Consider the following 20,287-nt stretch of genomic DNA (forward strand, 5'->3'; position numbering starts at 1 on the left):
TCTTTCTTAGTATGCAGTGATATTGCGCCAACCTCGTGACGTCAGTGATTTCAAATCACCTTTTTTCTTTCGTATTTAGGTCATAATATTATGTCGACGAAAGTGTGACAAAGTATTGCCACGTTGAGCATTGGTTTACACTAAAGGCCTTGCAATTCTGTATCGGCAACCACAATAGTCCCACAGAGAGCATCACGTGACGGGACACCAGAACAGAATCTTTCACTTTTAATGTATTCGCATTACAAGTGTCAAATTGAGGGGGGGGGGTATGTAAGAGCTTGTATTACGCACTCGCATAATATGAGCACTCTTGTTTGTCAAGGTAATTGAAGATGATTAATGGTAACACCGAGGGACCATAGTAACACTGAGGCATTCTTCTCTCATTTATCTCTAAACTGATCGTCACTGATTCTTCTTTTCACATAGGCATCGGCTTCTGGCTTCACAAATGTTGCGTAATAGCGCATGTGTGTCATGCTACACGTTGTTACTGCTTCGCGCGTTCCATGCATCGGGCATGACGTGCGTTCAATTCCAATCGCGCAGGGCTCATGAAGGGCGACGAGATCATGGTGATCAACGGGGCCATCGTGAGCGACCTGGACATGATGTACATCGAGTGCGTGCTGCAGGAGGAGCTCTCGCTCTGCATGATGATGCGCTCGTCGCGCACCGAGCCGCCGGACTTGGCGAGTGCCATGCGCACCACGGACGACTACATCGAATCCCTGGTCTGCCCGCCGCCGCCCAGCGACAGCGTGCTCAGCGACGAGATGATCGGAAAGCTGATCGTGCCCTCGCCCATCTGGGGTAAGTTCTTCCGTCTTTTGGGACGTACAGCGATGAGCACTGACACGCGAGCGCGTGTCCGACGGCACTGTCAGCGCCGCGTAACGGTCATCGCTGGAAACACTGCGCATGCGCATAATGCGTTCTACGAAATAATCTTTCCACCGCGTGCACGCAAGCCTATCCACAACAAGCGTATCCATGACGTGGTGCACGAGGTGGAAAGGGTCTATTGCAGAGCACATGCTGCGCATGTGCAATGTTTCCAACGATGGCTGTTACGAGGCGCTGACAGTGCTGTCGGCCACGCGCTCGCGTGTTCACTCGAACAGTGCTCATAGCTGTACGTGTGACACGCGAATTCATTAGCCGCCTCGACATATATTGTGAAAACACCTTGACGACACTGTGTAACGCGTATGAGACGTCTTCGAGAGGTTTTTCATAAGACTTTGGAAACGCCTTGTTGCAGATTTGTTGGGGAAATTCATGCGGATTTCGAAGAAAAGAAGCTTCGCTGTTGAAGGGAATTTCGTCTGCAGGTTTCGAACCCGGAACCTAAAGCAGAGTCGCATTGCCATTTGACTGGAAGAGCGGTCGCACCTAAATACATTTACCATATGGTGGAGGCATCTATGCGAGTTGAGTTCGATTTGGAAAGGGGTCATTCTTAGGCTGTTAGACTTTATTATTACTTACAATATGGCAGAGAAGATCGAGAGCTACAGGAAATAAAGGTTAGACTATTAACCTGGGTTACAGCCGATTTGCTACCCTACAGAAGAAAAGGAAAAGGAGTTTCGCAAAGATGATGAGCGCTGAGAACGGCAGAGGCAGACTTTACGCATACTGACAACGCGATGGTTATCACCGTCATGCTGCTTCCGCAGTTTTCACATTGATACATCTCACCACGGAGTGGGCGTGTGCTGACAGCGTGGCCGTCTCGTTCGTCGCAGGTTCTCAAGAGCGATCTCCGGACACATCGGGCCGGCCCACGCCGTCGCCGGTGCCACCTCAGGACCAGTCTGGCCTCTCTTGCGACCAGATAGAAAGCTTGCTCAAGGTCATCGAGGACTCTTGTAAAAAGGTACGCGCTAACATTTGCTCTCGTACATTCACACGAACTTACGCCGGTCGCGCTATAGTACAAATCACAAAGCAATGCACAACGACAGCGGCTACCACGTACGGTCGTGGAAATCTGATCCACTGGTCAGACGCTTCGAGTGTTTGAAACGAGTCGTGATAGGTTCCAGCGTAATCCGTGGCGCTCGCGTATACTTTCTAGATTGTACGCCATGTATTGTTCGCGTTGTGCGTGCGATGTGAATACGCTGTACAGGCATTATTTCACTATATAATCGACGATAATAATCGCGAACGTCTTGAAAAGGGGGGGGGGGGTCATTGCGACAGGCTTTCACCAGCTAAGACTACTGCACTTCTTATCGGTCGGCGCAAGCCGCGCCTGAGTGTACCGGCGCCTTCTCACGTGTTTTCGATTGTCCTAAGCAGATAGCATGCACCAGGACGCGAATAGTTGAGCTCGCTCTCGAACTTACGAGAGCGCCATTGACAATGCTGGAATATACGATGACGCTTGTGGACAAGCCCACGCGTTCCACCCAAGGGGTAGATTTCCGACGACAGTGCTCGCCGCTGTCGTCGTGCTGTGATTGTATTGTTTTGCTGGGTGCAACTATGTTCGCCCAATAAGGAAGGTAGGTAGCAATTTTTAATGGTATCCTCGGAGATGTTACCCTTGCCACTCTGCAGGTACTGGGTGTTGACTTTGTTATCTACAGCGATGGTATATACGCACACATAATACGTACAGTCACAAACACACATATATACACAAAGGAGTAATTTCCGTTAAGGCGAGTGGTTCCCCAAAACACCAACAGCGCTTTTGTTTTGCGCAGCGAAGTTCAATCTTTCAATCTTTACCGATTAGGCCGCTGCATTCTTCACCGTAACAGCCACGTGACGCTGCACAGTAACCTGACCTGATACCCTGGTTTATAAACGCAGACCGCCGAGCAGGTGACCGAGTACTGCCGCGTGCCCGTGGAGCGGAGGCGGTCCAGCTTGGCCGGCGGGCTGCCTGCGGTCGCGGCAGCGGCCGCCGCCGCAGCCCAGCAACCGGCGCAGCCACCTCTGGTGGCGGCCGGCACGGTGCCCGGAGCTGCCTCGGTCGGCCAGGCGAGCAAGCATATGTCTGACGTGGAGAGACTTCGCAAGGTCATCCTCGAGTTGGTAGACACCGAGAGGACGTACGTCAAGGTACGCCCACTCACCCTCCGCTAGGCAGGGCTGCCCAACTTAACCCTGCCCATTTTCACCTTTATTTCACATTAGAAATGTCAAAGTGGGAAAAGCTGTGTGAATTCGCGGTGAAGCCGGTCCAAGGTAAATGTGGTGTATATTGCATTTAAACATGCGCACACTTGCAATTCTTTAAAGAATGTTGCGCGGGCGTTGACCCCTGGACATGGTAGCGCCTAATATATGAGAGGCGTAACGAGATTTCCGACACGATGCGCAGAAAGCACACTCGAGTGCGAGTGCTGTCTGCTACGCTATTTGCTTAGAGATGCATACACCCCATCAGCCTTATCTGTGCGCTAATAGGGAGTTTTCGAATAGGGGCCCCAATCCTTTTGGGGCCCCAAAGAAATAGCGTCGATGCCACTGCGCATGCACGTGACCCAAACAGCGTTTGGGTTTTGTGTTGGGGACGCTATTTCTCAAATTTATCGGGAGTTCCAAAGCCTGCCCCAAAGCTTTGCGTCAAGCAAATATGACGGCACCCACTGAAGTGACAGCATTTGGCCCAGACTAGAGTGACCTAGAACAAGGGGGAGTGTCCAAAGCGCCGCAGACCCTATTCGAAAACTCTTGGCTCCTGCTTGACCCAAAGCGAGCACACGCAAATGGCGTTGGTCCCCAAACCTCTGGGGTCCCTATTCGAAAACTCCCTATTAGGAAGGGCGATTAGCCCCTCCACATGTATTCATCCGCACCGCGTCGTCTGCTCAACATCTCCCTGGCGTATGCTCGCACGCGTAGGGCGAGTGGAGTGAACAGACGGCACTGCCGAAAAAAAAAAATGGCTGCACCCGTAGCAGCTGGTGTCACCTGCTTCGAATTTATCAAGTCGTCATCGTGCGCTTTGTGACGCGTAAGCTAGAAACTGACGCTTGTATTTGCTTTAGATGAATGTGCTGACGCTTCGACAGCAATGCATTCGTGACTATACTGCGCTAATTCCAAGAACCATTATCAAATTCACGGCGCGTTAGTCTTAGCAGGCGTAGCTAAACAAACAGCTCATCTCACAAATACCGACAAAATCAACCTGATGCTTTGTCCTCAGCGTGAGATCGCACAAAGCGATGGCTCATTTCACCGTTTATTTGTTGCTGCCAGCGCAGTGGGCGAATAGCAAGCGCAAGGTGGGATCAAAGCGGGCGGTCGCGTCTGCATGGGCGCTCCCATGTTCATTTGTAACCACAGTTACCAGCGGTTACTGATACAGCAGTTAAAGGCACGCGACATAAATGCGAAGAAGAATAAACATACCATACCCCACATCGATGTGACGTAACACGTGCAATTGTAAAATAATTATATCTGGAACTATATTTTGCAGCGCAAGCGTATGGCTTGCTTACAACCCGTCGCCTTGGTAGTGCTGAACGATAGTGGTGAGATGGAGTATGAGTTTTATCGCGAATGACTATCACTCGACGCAACTGTGCGCCTCTGTTCCAGTAAAGCGCAACTTATGCCTTAATTTCTTGAAAACATTCCCGCGTTATTGTTGCTGTGGTAACTACACATCGGCTTTTCGTTAACGCGATGGAATTATATCGTAAAGTCACCGGCCTTTTTTGATGATATTCGGCGATCTCATACCGGATATGGTGTATTTCAGAAGAATAGGGGCGATTCTGGTACCGGTACGCCATGCCTGTACTCGCAACGGTTTTATTACCAAATCATAATAATATAAGCGCGCTTTATTCACTCTTGATCCTTACGTGTCGAACTACAGTCATTGCAGTTCTGAGCAATTACTGTTGTTACAGGCGAGCCACTGACACTGGCATGTAGTAACTTGCTTGGTGCACACAGCCTAAATTATAAATGACGCATCATGGGTAATGAGAATCAGTTGATTATGTGAGGATGGGTAGTATAGGAAACGTAAGTGCTAAGCTGTTCTTATGACGCATCAGTGCCTGACAGGTCGTGCAAGATCACGGATAACCGTGAACTTGTCGGTGCATAACCATGCAATGATAAGGTACTATAATGTTATCGTATCGCACTGACTCGCGGGACTTCATTAGTTCTGATATTTAGCGTGTGACATTCTAGGCCTAATCCGCTATTCAAGATCGAAGGTTTTGACTGGGCTGCAGTGACGAAAAGTGGCGGAGCAGCTTCCAATGAGTAAACATTCTCTCTAACAGCGAGTTGGAACCATTTTTCGTGCGAGATGGCCTATATTTGTCTCTCGTTATTTTGTTTTCTATAATCAATGTGCCTAGATTGCTATAATGGTGGGAGCCGAAGGATGGAAACGCTATGTGCTACGGATGTGGTTTGAACAGGAATGAGGTCTTGAGACAGAGCCCCCGACTTTTCGATAGGTGGGCCAATCTTTGTCAAAGGTGCCTTGGCATCCTTGGAGTGTTAATGTAAAAAAAAAAAGAAATTGAATTCAACACGCCAAGAATAAAAAGACACCTTTGACAACGACACATGGACTTATGTCTGTCTCACTCTCTTCTTCATCTTCATACATCCTCTGTAGACTGCTATAAATGTTTCACTCACCGTTTACATAACTCGTTTTTTTGTTATTTGTTGAGTGACAAATCGCTACACAACGAGGGTTGATTTCCACCCGTGATGACGACGCGAAAACACCCGGGCTTTTTATTGCGGGCGGTCTTCCAAAACATACATATTTTCGGTCCCAGTTTCCACTCAGTGTCTAATAAATGTACTCTTCTCTGCTTTCAACTTTTTTTGTTGAAAGCAGACACACATATTTAGCAAATATCGACTTTGGTACACAGCGCTAGTGAGCGGGACAAATAAAAAAAGCATCACAAAGAAGAAAAAAAAAGACCCCGGTTTTTTCTCGTAACCAGCCACTCGTGTGACCTCTTGCGCCATTTTTGACCAAACACCCCTTTCAACGTTATTTTTACTTTTTCAAGCGGAATGTCAGTCATGATGTTTCGCCGTTCCCATTTTTGTGACGCAGCACATGAGCGAGCTGGTTGAGTGGTATGTGGCGGCTTTGCAAAAGGTAAATCTCACTCGTTCACCATCACTGTTTGTTTCTCTCTCTTTTTTTTTCACACCAGTTTCTTATAGCATTTGTTTCTGGTGTATTCTTGAATCGTTTTTTTGTTTTTGTTTTTCTCAGCTTTTCTTTTTTCTGTTTCTTCCTCGAATCAACGCACATCGAGGGTTTTTTTTGTCGGCACTAGCGAATGCTGATTCCTTCGATGCATCCGAGCGAAGGGCGAGAGGCTACTATATTTTTTAGTTCCTTTCTTGCCGTATGCATGTTCCAAAACAATCGCTTGCCTTGCGTTCGCTGTATTCTCAGCTTGTTCCAACAGCTTTCTTTGCACGTTCTCTTTTTGTTGTTTTTGTTTCCTGACAACGCAATTGGCGGTGGCCTTGTAGACTGAACAGCGAGCAGCCTGATCGTTCCTTTTTTGTTTTTTTTTTGTTTTTGTTTTGGCCCGAAGTCTTGTGAAACTGTGCTGACGAAACGAATGCGACGCAGTATACTGCATGCTGTGGTTGCCTACTTGCCTGTGAAAACCACAAGGTCTCGTAACTAGGCCTAGTTGCCCTATAAGAGACCGATAGCTTCGACGCTATGTGCTCTGGTGACGTTTGCTGTGCGTGTGCCCTCGTAAGAAGTGTTGTAGTCTAAAGAGGTTTTACCTCGCGAGCTGTTCTTTCTGTTGTTCCTTTTTTTTTAGCAGTTTGCTGCTTCCTATACGCGGGAAACAGCAAATTACGGTCTGTGCATTTGAAAGAATGCATATCATTAGAACAATGTAGAATATTATTTGGGAATGGGGTAGTCAGATCTTTTTTGTTTGTTTGTTTGTTTATTTTAGCATTAGTACGATTTAGTAGTCAGCTTGCGTACTTGCTGAACAATGTTGACACCTTAGTCTCGCATAATTTTGGGGCACCATAAGTGCCGGTGTTGGTTCTCGTGTTGGGTACTTAAAGTGTAGGCGCAGGTGCAGTATTCACCCACCTTGTCATTATAAATCGGGCAACGTTACTCCTAAGTGTGAGATATGATACGACAACGTAGCGTAAGGTTTGCGTCATACTAGTGTGAGGATTTAAAGATTAACAGAAGAGTGTTGTTTTTTTCGCGAAACGAGGTTTATGCGAATATTCACATTTGTACTCACCAGTTTCGTTTCTAAAATATCACGTCAGGCGCGTCCACAGCAAATGCTGGAAAGCATATGTATGTCAGTAAGTGAATGTTTTTATTTTTGTCCGAGCTAGCATCGGTGTCCTCCTTATCGCCTTTGGTTTGCTTGAGCGTAGGATAAGACGTTGCAGCCCTATGTGTGCATGCATGCTTAACTGTCGTCCCCTGTTCATAATTGCGTACAGTGCAGTATGTTTCCTGTTAGCATATTAACATGGAGACAATTAAATGTCACTTACTTCAAAAACCACTAACTACTTTAAATACTGCATCAATTTGTGCTTTTAAAAATACTTCACTACTGTGTATGTAAACCTTGTTCTCTTAAAATAGTGCCCTAAGTTAACGTCAGTTATTTCCAAGAGCCGTGCTACGAACGACACAAGAGCTACACTGCAGTCATCGTCCCTTGAAAAGCGGCAAAAAACACCATTTTCGGCACTTTCTTTCAGAGGAAACCCCCTAGTACTAATGAAGTAAGCAAGGTGAGTGGACATTCGAAATTCAGCATGCCCGTACTGTACATGCTGAATGCATGAATTGAGCATACAACACTGCTCGGAGCACTTTGTGTCGTCACCGAATATGCTGGACAGCGCAAGGAATTATCTCAAAATTTGTTGCGGAACTATGCTAAGGCAAACTGTCGTAGCATGCGAAGTATTTCGTGGAGTGAGACAGGGGCATGTGCACACGTGCTAGCAGTGCACATGTGCTATTTCATTACATCGTTTTAAGAGCCGACTTTCAAAAGTTAGCCACATTTAGTCAACACTTTACAACATTAGGCAGTGTAGGTGTTGTGCGAGTGCATACGGTAGTCTTCACACAAGCTCTGTACTGTTTAAAGATCAGTTAATGTTGTAACGTATATTTCACCTTGATCGTTTCATAAGGTAGTATTTTCCGTTATATATCGCTAGTTACTTTTTTTACACAATTCTAGCTCAAAAACTTTTTTTGTTTATGCTTAACCGCAAGCTACTTATGAAAATTCAGTTTAAATTCCATATAATGCTTCGCATTAACAAGGGAACAGTATCAGGAAAGAAGAGATTGGCCGAACGCTGTCCACTGTTGATTCAATGTGAATGCGTTGCATCGCCACTACGTGATTGGCAGGGTGCTCGAGCATCGAAATAACAACGCCTGGTGCGTTGAGATAGGCTGTGAATGTGCAATAGTCGTGTATATAAACTGAGCTATACGGACACATGACGTCACTACGGCACATGCTCGAGTGTATGACGTAATGCTCGAAGAGGCCTGCTATAAATGCTAACTCGGCAAGCGATGAAACCTTCTCTGATTGGCTCGTTCACTTAAGAGGAAGCTTTAAAAGCTTGTGAGCTCCCATCTCCATTATTAAGAATGAAGCAATCGTTTTTCTAGCGTTATCACAGTACCCGTTTTGATTAGGTTTTTCCCATTTAAGAATGCAATTTAGTAACTAGCTCGTTGAGTAATATTTTACGTCACCAATCTGTAGGCATGTATAAGCTTGGGTATGCGCTTGTATACAAAAAGGCAACGTAATTCTCTAAGAAGGCATGGTCTGGTGTAGACCGGCACTACGCCAAGTACAAACCGGAAGTGAGCAATCTATAACCGGAAGTTTTTTATAAAGAGGTGCTTAGAAACAGAACTGGAAACCGAAAGTCGCGTGTGGGACCAGGAGTGGCATAACGGAAGTTGGGCATGTCCGGAAGTCACGTGATGGAAACGAGTGTCGTTAGAAAGTGGGGACAGAAGGTATGGACGTAAACGTAACACTGTATTAGTTCAATTTCTATCTAGTGATTGAGTCCCCTACCAATATCTTAGCTACCGTTTCTCGGCCAAATTTCGTCATATATTTTGAGTCTCAAAGAAAGAATATTGCTTTGTACGGTAGCTGATCCTGGCTTTACTTTTTTCTCAAATTACCACATATTTGATTTTGAATTGGCCTATGCGGTTGTCTAACAACAGAAAATATGCGTCTTACTCTGATTTCAATTTGGAAAGCTGAGTTTGAGATACGAGTTTTAAAGCGTCCTCTTAATTAAGACCGCAGTTAATTCCATCCATGCACCCATATAGAATGTATGTTTGACTCTCTGGAATACATTTAAAAAATGATCGCTTATGACAGCGCGCATCAGAAACAAGGGAGTCGTCGAAACATATTAGCCAAAAACGTAAGCGCTAAACTGAAATAACCAACTAGCCCACCACTACGTCATAAGCATTTAGAATATTGTCGAGGGTCTCAGAGATGACCCATAGATTCGCTTCTCCAACGCAATGTTGATTGCAATCCTCATAATGTTTGGTTAGACGAAGACGCAGCCTATAGGCTTATAAGCGAAGCGTTGTTTAGTTTGATACAAATAGAGACAGGATGGATCGTATGCCTGAGAGCCAGTGGCAAATTCAGGTGCCAGGTTGTAAATCAGCCTTGATGTATTCTCACTTCCCGATAGCTTACAATTGTCAAAACGGGGTTGCGGGACTACCAAATAGCTGCGCGGGTAGTGCAAGAAATAAATTGAATTTCATAAAAGCTAACTCTTCTTTTTAATGTCCGATTATTTTCCCTGCTTTTTGAAGGAGGATAAAACAAAGTTGGTACTTAGTTTTATACGTACATAGCTCTCGATCACTCGTATCCTTCCGATTAGACTAACTTTATTATTATTTTTTTAATTTTCCATTCATCAAACACTTGTAAATATCAACTTTGCCAGACATGGCCTTTTGAGGCGCATGAGAGCAAGATCACAGATTGGCTATTTTCACACACGTAGAGTCAAAGAAAAAGGAAATTGTTCTAGTAAGAAAACGAGAACAGCATAGTAAGAAGGACGGTTGAGGAGTATTATTTTCAATTGTCCGATGTAACACGTCACAGGCATTGTCGAGCATTAATGCACGTGCCCGGCGCATGCCTCTCACACATCTCTTCGCGGCGCACGCATCGTTATTTTTTTTTAATGCAAAACGCAAGTGAGCACGGGGTCCGACCTTCAATGACGTCTGTGTACATATAACATCTCTTCGTTTTTTTTTCCTTTTAAAATCTTGCTCGAGTCACATTGCCTCGTAAACGTGCGGTGATGTTTGTGTTGCTTCTTTAAAAAAGCGAGCGCTTTGACTGCTTTCCGCATTACGCAAGAATGAGACGAAAAATGCTTTCTTGGTGAGGCACGCACTTTCCACTATTCGCATTCAACGCACATCATCTGGTCATGTTGCTACCTCGAGTTCATCGGTTTCGTCTCGTGTCTGTGTTTTCGATGCGAGGCATACACGTCACTGTATACAGTCGAACGCCCCTATAACGAAAGTACCCATATAACGAAGAATTCTCGACGTCCCGGCTATATTGCGAGCGTTACTGTGCACTACCTTTATAACGAAGTTACCTGCACAACGAAGTGCACTGAAGGTATCCTGGAATTCTTCGTAAAGGCGTATGAATGTACGGCCGAATGCCTGTAGAACGAAATCACCGCTAAAACAAAGAATCCCCAACGTCCCGGCTATTTTATGTACGTTGCGTGGCTCTAACTTGCAACGAAGTTACCTCTATAACAAAGTATTCTGAGGTTATCCAGGACACCATTATAAAGGTGTTTGACTGCACAGTCAAATTTCCTGTATGACGAAGAGTTCCTAACGTCCCGGCTACAGTTAAACGGCTTTATAACCAAGTCCTCTATACCTTCAGTATGCTTCTTTACGTTAATTAAGGTAACGTTACGGTTAACGTTAAGGTAACTTTATTGTTAAGGTAGCTCACCGTAACGCTCGCCATGTAGCTGCGACGTTAGCAATTCTTCGTCATACACCTCATTTCGTGGTAGAAGCGTTCGTTGTTGAGGCATTCGGCTGCATATTGCACGTGCTGCTACGTGCGACATCTACAACGAAATTACCATCACAAAGTAATCTGAAGTTTCCCAGGGCTTCGTTATAAAGGCGTTTGGCTGTATATGCTTCTTGTTGATGTGGCTTTCGTAGATGCCAAACACACAAGGCTCGAAATCTGGCGTATTTTTGTTACTCCTTATTGTTTTGTCTTGACGCACTGAGTGGAGACATCTTGCGCACTTTTTTGCAACCCATTTTTTGCGGAGGTGCGAAGCACCGACTGCACCGGTTGCACCTGCACCGATTGTCATGTTGCCCGTTTTATTCGTCATTTCATTTTTTTCTTCTATTTTTTTTTCCTGCTCTCTTCTGAGCGACGTGCTGTGGTGCTAGATGATCTTTGCTTAGTATACCTTACCTCTTTGATACTTTCGTGTTGAGACCATGCTTTATTATCGCGTGACCGCGAACGTCTTGCTTGAATGTCCCAGTCTTTACGAACGGCAAAAGCCTCGCTTCACGCGCGGTGGTATCATGAACTTTCTATCAAACAGCGTACGATGCAGGCTAAGATGTCAATATCACTGCTAACTTTCTTTTTTAAAGAGAATATCCTGCAAGTACAGGCGATAGTCGACACGGCAGTGTGTCTGACCGTACAAGTCTGTGTGAAAATAAATGTATCTTATTAGTGCACAAAAAAATAACATGAGGGATACTGACAACGAGAATAAAAACTATCGTAATATAGGACAAGTAACTAGTGACGTATTTAACATACTGACGCTTCGAATGATTGAAACGGGCAGGTGACGTCATTTCTTAAAAGTGCATCTTAAATTTCAGCTAAATTTAGTCACTATTGTCTTCATAAGCGCACCTTTTTCGCTGTTTCAATTAATTTACGCACAAATGGTGCGGGACTGTTTCGATTGCAAAGGTGCGCCTTAAAAGTGGCCCAAGTTAATCTGCTGTCGAAATGCGAAAACGTCAGACCATTTTGCGTGATGGTGATGTTGAGGTAATATCATGACATATTGAGTGACATACTAAGAGTCACAGGAGTCGATAACACCATCACGTCAAAATTATAACGCCATGTCAAGCTATGCTATGGCTCACTCATATTTTTTTTTTTTTTTAGTTTCACCGAAGCATATGTATCAGCGACAGAACTGGTGTTTAGGTGGTCTTGATATGAGTAGACGAGCTCGCTGTCACAAACAATCTCTACCGTTTTAAACTCAATCATAAGGTCGCATGATAATCAAGTGAGGCCCTCACTTTGTACAGTAACAATTTGGTGAAAGCTTATTAGTAGCAGCTGAACATTGTTAAACTGCTGTCTAGTCCCGGGTGAAAGCATAGTGAGCGTAGTTCCTAGTGTAACTAGTGTGAACTGGTTAAAGAGCGTGGGAAGGTAGTTATTTATGTAAAGGGCAGAGATGTAGGCCTCAGCTCGCACTACGCTGTAACCAACACCGATCAAAAATCACGGATATAAATTATACCCAGAGTGACCAAGGAATGCATCAGCGCGTTCCAGTGAGAAAGGCGGTTTTACAGTGTCAGTCTTTATTTAAGCGAAACGTTGATGCCTAATTGATTTTGAGAACAAAGAGCACAGCACTACGAGGACGACAGCTTCCGGGTGTCGACGAAGTCCTACAGTGTCCCAGAGTGTTTTCCCAAGAAAGGTATCTCGCGTCGAAAACTCACTTAGAACTATTGCAAATTCAAACCCTAACGTTGCAATATTAATCTCACGTCCATTCTGTTTAGTAAACTTTAAACTAACACAGTCAGCATGGATCGAAATACTAACAGCGAGAGGCACTTTTTCTTCTTCTTCTTCATGCAGCTTAGTTACAGACAGTAAGCACGAAAATTAACGCCCGACCACGATACGATCACCACTCGTGGCATGTCAGAGTTGACCATGTGACTGGTCACATCTACTGTCTTTTTTTTTCTTTGCTTCGGCTGAGCAAGGTACGCGCTATGAGAGTCATATTTCTATCGATGCTGACTTATATATGAAAAAAGTCAGTGCAAAATTACGACAGCGTATCTATTGGCTTTTATGCCTTCAACAGAATTCGCAAGCCATAGAATAGCGTGCAAAATTCACGCAACGATATGTAAGAACGTGCGTATAGCAGACAGGAGCTTGTCCAAACATCGCTAAAAAAAGGGCCGTACCTATAGAAAAAAAAAATTTTTACGTAGTGTCGTCCTGACCGCGCGTAGCTCTGCGTTGCTTTCGTTTTAGTTAGGCATTGTTCTGGCATTGTAAAAGTCAGAACATCGCGCACTGTTGAGTTTTGCTGTTGCGTGAGCGTCGCTGTTTCCCTTCGCTCGCTTGGACGTTTCTTTTTTCCCGCAAAGCACCTGAACAACCTGCTGGAGCACTACCTGGAGCCCATGAAGAAGGAGACACTGCTGTCCAACGCCGAGATCAGCGCACTGTTCGGCAACATCCAGGAGATCGTGCAGTTCCAGAGGCAGTTCCTCCAGAGCCTCGAAGAAGCCATCGCCGCCGAGCCTGACTTCCATCGGCTGGAGCACCCGAGCCAATTTAAGGTACATGCGCTCTCTGACGTCAGCTGTACTCGGCTATGGTGTCAGCTGTAGTGTTTAAATGCTGTACTATGCGGGCAACGCGTGAAAGACGCCCCGTAGCTTTTCCCGCGAATTTCACACAATTGCGTAATGTTCTACTTGAAGGGCCCCAAAAATGCAAAGAACGAGCGCGTTATTCTCTCCTGGCGTTTCCTGTCTTTTCGGCACAATTCGTGACGCCAGCTGTCTGTTCGCGTGACGTCATGAGGAACTAAGCCCTCGATTGGTCCTTATACGAGGGATATCGGTTGAGAGTTGTCTCCCAGCCTGCTCTGCATTGTAGTCGCACGCCCGTTCTGTCTTGCGTCGCATTACTATCGTGCGCGATCAGCTGATTTCACTTCGTTGTGTGCCTTTTAGAGTGCGCAAGCAGAGATAAGTGTGTAGCCGAAAAGCGCGAAATCCTGATAGGCTCAACGCTTGGTGCTGGCATTGTCCACGTGTTTTACGAAGAATTAAGTGCCGAGGAGGGGAACGCACCGGTAGGAAGGGCAGTGAAGACGAGAAGCAAACCACTGTCTTTGAATACGGAGTGTTTTAGGGGCCCTCTAAAGTGTGGCTGCAGCGTAATTACACTTTATAAGTGTTGCGTCGGCCGTATTTCCTTCTGTTAATGTCGAACAAGTGCGCGTCAAGTTAAGCAAATCAAAGGCCAAACTACTTTTCGCCAACTTAATCGAATGTTAAGCGGGATTTGTTTTTATCTCCTAGTGGCGACAGCTCTGACGCAGACAGGCAAGCACAGGACACCAACGACGATCAAAATCGCAGATATAAAGCTGTCGCTGTAATTTGGTAAACCAGATCCGTGGTTGAGCAGAACCTGTTCTTGGCCTAGTTGGTGTGTGCCGCCCGTGTCGTCGCCCACGTCTTGCTCTGTTCGCGTCCTTTTAGCGGCAGTATGCCTTCAGATCCGGGGTTCTCTATAGCCGCACCATATAGCTCACACATATTGCGTAAAAATTATAGAGCGGACCGTGCATAAACGACATACGTCAAACGTCACAGATCCCACGTCCTGCGTAAAGGTCAGATATGGTCGCACGTCAAGTCCATAACCTAAATCGAGTACTGCGTCAACCTAAAAGCCAGCTTCACTGCACTTCAACTTTTCACTCCGACGATAGAACCTCGTCTCCCCCCCCCCCCCCCCCCCCGCTCCGTTTATCAAAATTTCGATTGCAGGCTACAACAGATTGAGCACGGGACTACAATCGTCGAACGCAGGCGCTGTTTTTAGCGTCGTAACTTATTTGTCTTGCAAAAAAAAAAAAAGAGGTATAATGCAATGAAGTTTTACTATCGTTTCATGTGCAAACTTATTCTGTGTCCCTTTTACTGGACTGTATTTTATTGTTTTTCGTGTCGCTACGTGAATGGACGTACATAGGTGCTCTTTCATGTCATTTTTTTTCACTGCTGTGATTTTCATTAATTCTATTATCTGTGAAAGGGAGTAGCCGGCGCTATATAAAAGCACTAACATATCTCAAACAACGTGTATATTTTTTTAATGTTGAATTTCCGAATAACACTGGAAGTTCTTTTTTTTTTAAAGGAAACATTAAGACATGGAAAGATGTAGGGAGGCATTTCACTTGCAGCGTGAGCCGATGAAGTGTTGATGGGGTTAATTTTAATCATCACCTTGCTTTTCGAAGAGCACCAAGTCCGCTGCTGCGTTCGGTGCGACTGCACGCTTCTGGTGGTACAAGATGGCGCTGGGGGCTGAATCGACTGTTTCAACGTCCACTTATTAGCACCCAGTTCGATTAAACGGCAATCCCCATGCATCGATCAGAATAAACGATGGGCGTGCAAAAGCGCAATGTCTCTCATAATGTCTCTCATAATTTCGAGAAAGATTACGCGATGTCTGCTACAGCGGGTGCATTCGCTCTCAGTGCGACATATTCCAACCCTTCATTGTTTTGGTTGGAACACCGTGTTTTTGTATATTGGTTTCAAGCATTTCACCTGGAGGTGGAGGTGAACTCAATCTACCTCTTTCTTTTCTTTTTTTTTTCTTTTGCAGAACGTGTTATTTGCCCTGGGCAACTCCTTCTTGTACTACGCCGACCAATTCAAGCTTTATAGTTCCTTCTGTGCCAGTCACTCAAAAGCTCAAAAGGTTTTGCACCCGAGTAAGTACATGCTCCTTTAAAAAACCTTCGCACTTCCGCGTGTGCTTTTTATGCTTTTTCCATTCTTAGGATGACGTCGCTAGAAATATACAAAGCAGAACTTTTATAGAGATGCCTATGTGAGTCAGACACTGCAGCAACGTAGCTCGATGGTACTAGTGTTTAAAGGTTGGATCGAGGAATTCTTTAGTTGCAAATAGCACCATCAATGTAGTGAAACGAACAATAAATCAATGTAACGTATACTATTTATGGCAAAAAAAAAAGGAAGAGCCGTACTTTTTTTCGGAACATGGAGAACAAACAATCGGGTGTAGCTGATATTCTGGTTGATATTAAGCGAAGTGATACTTTAGTTGATATTAAGCGCTATAGATGATATCACCATACTATGCATACCGTCGGTGCTGCAGGTGAAGGCAACACAGCCCTCTCGGAATTCCTGCAAACGAGGAATCCCAAGGGGCAGCACAGTTTCTCCCTCGAGTCGTACCTCATCAAGCCCATCCAGCGGATTCTCAAGTACCCGCTCCTGCTCCAGCAGCTCAAGCACCTCACGGACCCCATCACCGAGGAACACCACCACCTTGCAGGCACTGTCTTACACACACCTTCAGCTTATATATCAGCTGGCGCTGCATGATGCAGGTCTCTTTTAGATGCGAAGCATCTTATGGCGGAGTTCTAAACCGGTGGTGGTGGTTGTGGTGTACGGCGTGACCACCCTCACTGCGCATGCGCGAACCCTCTCCACACACCTCCTCTCAACTTCCTCTCTCCCACTTTCCCCCTTTCCTCTCCTCCTCTCCGCTTCACCTCTTCCACCATCCTCTCCACATTCCCTCTCCCACTTTTCCCCTCCCCCTCTACATTTCCCCTCTGAAACGCGGGCTCGACATGCCAAACCCTGCTTCGCATCACCTCATGGTCCCCTTTAGCGGGAAATGGCGTGATTTTTTGTATGTGCTATCTTTAAAAGTGTCACGGGGGGGAAATGTGTGTGATCGTGGTGAAGCCGGTCCGAGGTTGAGGTGTAGAGGTGGTGTAAATGATGTGCGTGTTAAATAAATGGTAATTAAGCATAATTATATGGATTTATCCAGATCCTCATTGGCAGTGGAGACCGGAAGTAGGTAAAGGACAGACACGAAGTGAGTCAACTATGACCCAAAGCGGTCAACCATAGGTGGCTAAAATGGGAAGTAGAAAGCCGAAGTGAAATTAAAGCTGGAAATCGCAAACGAAAGTGGAGTTAAGACCTGAAGTGGGAATCGAAAGGAAAATTAGCACTCATCTCTACTTCATAGCGGAGATTGGTGGAAATTTAGATCGGTGTTGGTTGCCAGGAAGTAGTGTGGAACAGTGACAGTGACAAGACCTGTTATTGAAAAGTCCCGAGGAAAATTATTGAGGTGAGCCGGAGGTTCCCCAATCAAGTCGGTGGCTCCGCCTATAACGGAAGCGGGAGATGGGGACTCTCAGCGACGTCACAGGCTCTCTGGACATCTTGTAATTGAGGCGTAAAGTCCGTGCTATGTAGTGTGGAAGTCAGAAAGTGTTATAACGGCAGTTAGGGATGATTCGGAAGTCACGTGACGAAAGCGCGAGGTGAAAAAGGGGGGGGGGTTAAATAACGTAACTGAAGTTAGAGAACTGCATGCTTGACGTAGTGGTAACGCACTTATATGTCATGAACCGGTAAATCTCCACTGACTGCTTTCTTTTTTTTACGCATTAAAGGTTGTCACGCGCAGCACGTCGATCTATCGCCAAATCGACGCATTTGTTTCATCTCGTATTGCAGACAAGTTGTAGTGTAGCTGGAGGAGTCGTTAATTCCCATTAACCAGCGGCGATAAAGTTAACGGCTATCGTTGTCTACTCGCAGAGGCCCTCAAGGGAATGGAAAGAGTGGCCGAACACATAAACGAGATGCAGAGGATCCACGAGGAATACGGAGCCATCTTCGATCACTTGTACCGGCAGCACGTCAAATCCTCGAAGCAGGTGAATGTGGCTTCCAACCTGTTTGTGAATCACAACCCCTTCCGCAGACGCGCGCCAAAAGCAAGCTGTTACGGATAATGCTACAACTTCAAACGTCAAAGACAGTCAAGATGTACTGGTCAAATTAGACTAATTCGACTTTACAATATAGAGCGAACTTGGGCATGTTGGTGTAGCATAGTGAAACACACAGGGCGAAAATACGACGGAGACACAGCGCTGTGTGTTTCCTTTCTGTGTCCCCGTCATATTTTCGCGCTGTGTGTTTCACTAATTGGACTTGTTATGTACTTATACACATCCGCATAAAGAGTAAAGTGAAAGTGGCATAATCAATAGCTCGCCGCATATATGTAACGCATTCGGTCGAAATTTGCTACATCATAGATGTAACAAACGGGTCACACTTTCCAGGTATGGTGGACCTCTTGTTACGCTGTAGGCCGTCGGCAAACGGCCTGCAGTAGTGGTTAGGTTCGCCGGACTATCGAAATGTAATAGCGAATAATGTAAGGCAAGAAAGACTGCTGCATTATATATGCGTACATGCATGTGCTATCGTTGTATCGTTCTAATGCAACGTGATGGTGTGTTTAACTCTAATGCGACAGTTCCTAAGTCAGTGAATGAATGCTGGGCTTGTACGCAAGGCAGTATCTTTAACAAACCAGGACATTACAGGATTTCTGCACATATCTTCCCACTTTCCCGTTGTTTACATGTTGTTCTACTGCCAGCATGTGGACTTGAGCCCTGGTGAGCTGTTGTACTATGGCGGCGTGGAGTGGCTCAACATCTCCGAGTTCTTGGGCAAGATCAAGAAGGGACTGGAGTTGCATGCCATGTGCTTTGTGTTCAAGACGGCCGTGGTCTTCCTCTGCAAGGAGCGCATCAGGCAGAAAAAGAAACTCATGGTCAGTGTGCTCTCGCTTGAGTGTCGTACTAGCACTGGCCTAAATCACGGGGTTGCGTTCAGGCTGGCGGCTGGGGGGGGGGGGGGGCACCTTTTGCAAGGCGTGTCCCCCCTTGAGCTTTTATCTTTCAAATATCATATATTTGAATTGCTGGACAGTTAAGTATAGCGTATTCAACTTTTTCTTTTATTGCCTGTTTTGTTTTGTTTTTTATTGCCACCTCGTAACACTTGACTCAAAGAAAAAATATCCGGCGTTGGCTGCTGCTCGCTGACTGCTTCGCATGTAATTGATTCCCACAATGCGTGGGATCTGCCCATTTTTTTAATGCTCGTATAAATGGCTCCGGTGCTTAATTAATTGCTCGCTTCAAGAACATCGGGATGAGGAACTCTTCCTTCCTTAAAGAACATCGAAAAAGAGCGACAGTTATTCACTATTCGTCGGAGTAGTCGTTGGAGTTCATCCCTTCGCAGTACACTCCCTGAAAGGACGAATGATTTTGGTTGGTCAGTTACTCCCCGAAGGTACTAACCTCCATAGCCCATTTACTCCATTTTTGCCTTGAATGTATGTGATAAGCGTACTTCGTTGTTGGTTTGCAGGGAGGGTCAAGCAAGAACAACTCAGCCGAGGTGGAGATAATCCGGTACCAGGTGCTAATCCCCGTAACCGAGGTCCAGGTTCGAGCCAGCAGCCAAAAGGACGCGGACTCGCACTATCTCTGGGAGCTGGTGCACCTAAAATCGCAAATCCAGCGTCGGTCGGAGAAAGTGTACCAGCTGTCGAACAGGTAGGGCACTGCATTATTCAGCAATCTATGCTACCCCAATATCAACTCTTTTCATGTTTTCATATATTGTATCAATCTGTGTTATTGTTTTACAACCACTTACAGTACTGTTGCCGATTGCGATACGTATGTCTTTTTTGTCAATTTTATCTATTTGTATGTGCATAGAGACTTGTACAAACTTTCTGTTTAGTGGTTGTTTTCTGCTTTGTGCTTTCTGCTGACATGTAAGGATTCTGCTGACATGTAAGGACGCGTCAAGCGGTGTAAAATTCGCTGCTTTTTTCTCGCCGTTCTCACTTTTTATGTACAAGCTGAAACAAAGACTTAATAATTGATTGATTGAGGAACTTGCTGCCGATTCCTTTCATGCGCGGTTACTTCGGCTTTGCAGGTAGCGTTTCAAGTCTGGAGTTAAAATTCGACGAGTCCATTGGTTTGAAGTAAGGTTCGTTGGACTATAAGTCGGACGTGTAATGGTATGAGCGGGAATTCACAACAGTAAATGTTATGAACATACGGTACAGCTGCAACTCAACCGTGAGAGCTCGACCTTTGCCGTCTTGTCTCTGAGACTTCATTGTCGTGCTGCTTCTGGCTTTATCAAATTATAAGTGAAGAGCTATACTCTACCACGCATAAAATAAGCAAGTAAATG

General features: G+C 45.5%; 1 protein-coding gene across 1 annotated transcript in view; it reads left to right on the forward strand.

Annotated features, from left to right (window-relative positions):
• LOC119396301 (protein still life, isoform SIF type 1) overlaps positions 1-20,287 on the forward strand; it is a 263,129-nt gene that overhangs the window by 234,405 nt on the left and 8,437 nt on the right. Inside the window, exons 20-28 of the mRNA XM_049417036.1 lie at positions 553-816; positions 1,755-1,885; positions 2,833-3,084; positions 13,538-13,732; positions 15,807-15,915; positions 16,329-16,508; positions 17,804-17,922; positions 18,660-18,836; positions 19,442-19,629. Of these exons, the coding sequence (XP_049272993.1) occupies positions 553-816; positions 1,755-1,885; positions 2,833-3,084; positions 13,538-13,732; positions 15,807-15,915; positions 16,329-16,508; positions 17,804-17,922; positions 18,660-18,836; positions 19,442-19,629 (1,615 nt within the window). The remainder of the gene's footprint in view (positions 1-552; positions 817-1,754; positions 1,886-2,832; positions 3,085-13,537; positions 13,733-15,806; positions 15,916-16,328; positions 16,509-17,803; positions 17,923-18,659; positions 18,837-19,441; positions 19,630-20,287) is intronic.

The sequence above is a fragment of the Rhipicephalus sanguineus genome, chromosome 6 (genome assembly GCF_013339695.2).
Source record: "Rhipicephalus sanguineus isolate Rsan-2018 chromosome 6, BIME_Rsan_1.4, whole genome shotgun sequence".
Lineage (NCBI taxonomy): Eukaryota > Metazoa > Arthropoda > Arachnida > Ixodida > Ixodidae > Rhipicephalus > Rhipicephalus sanguineus.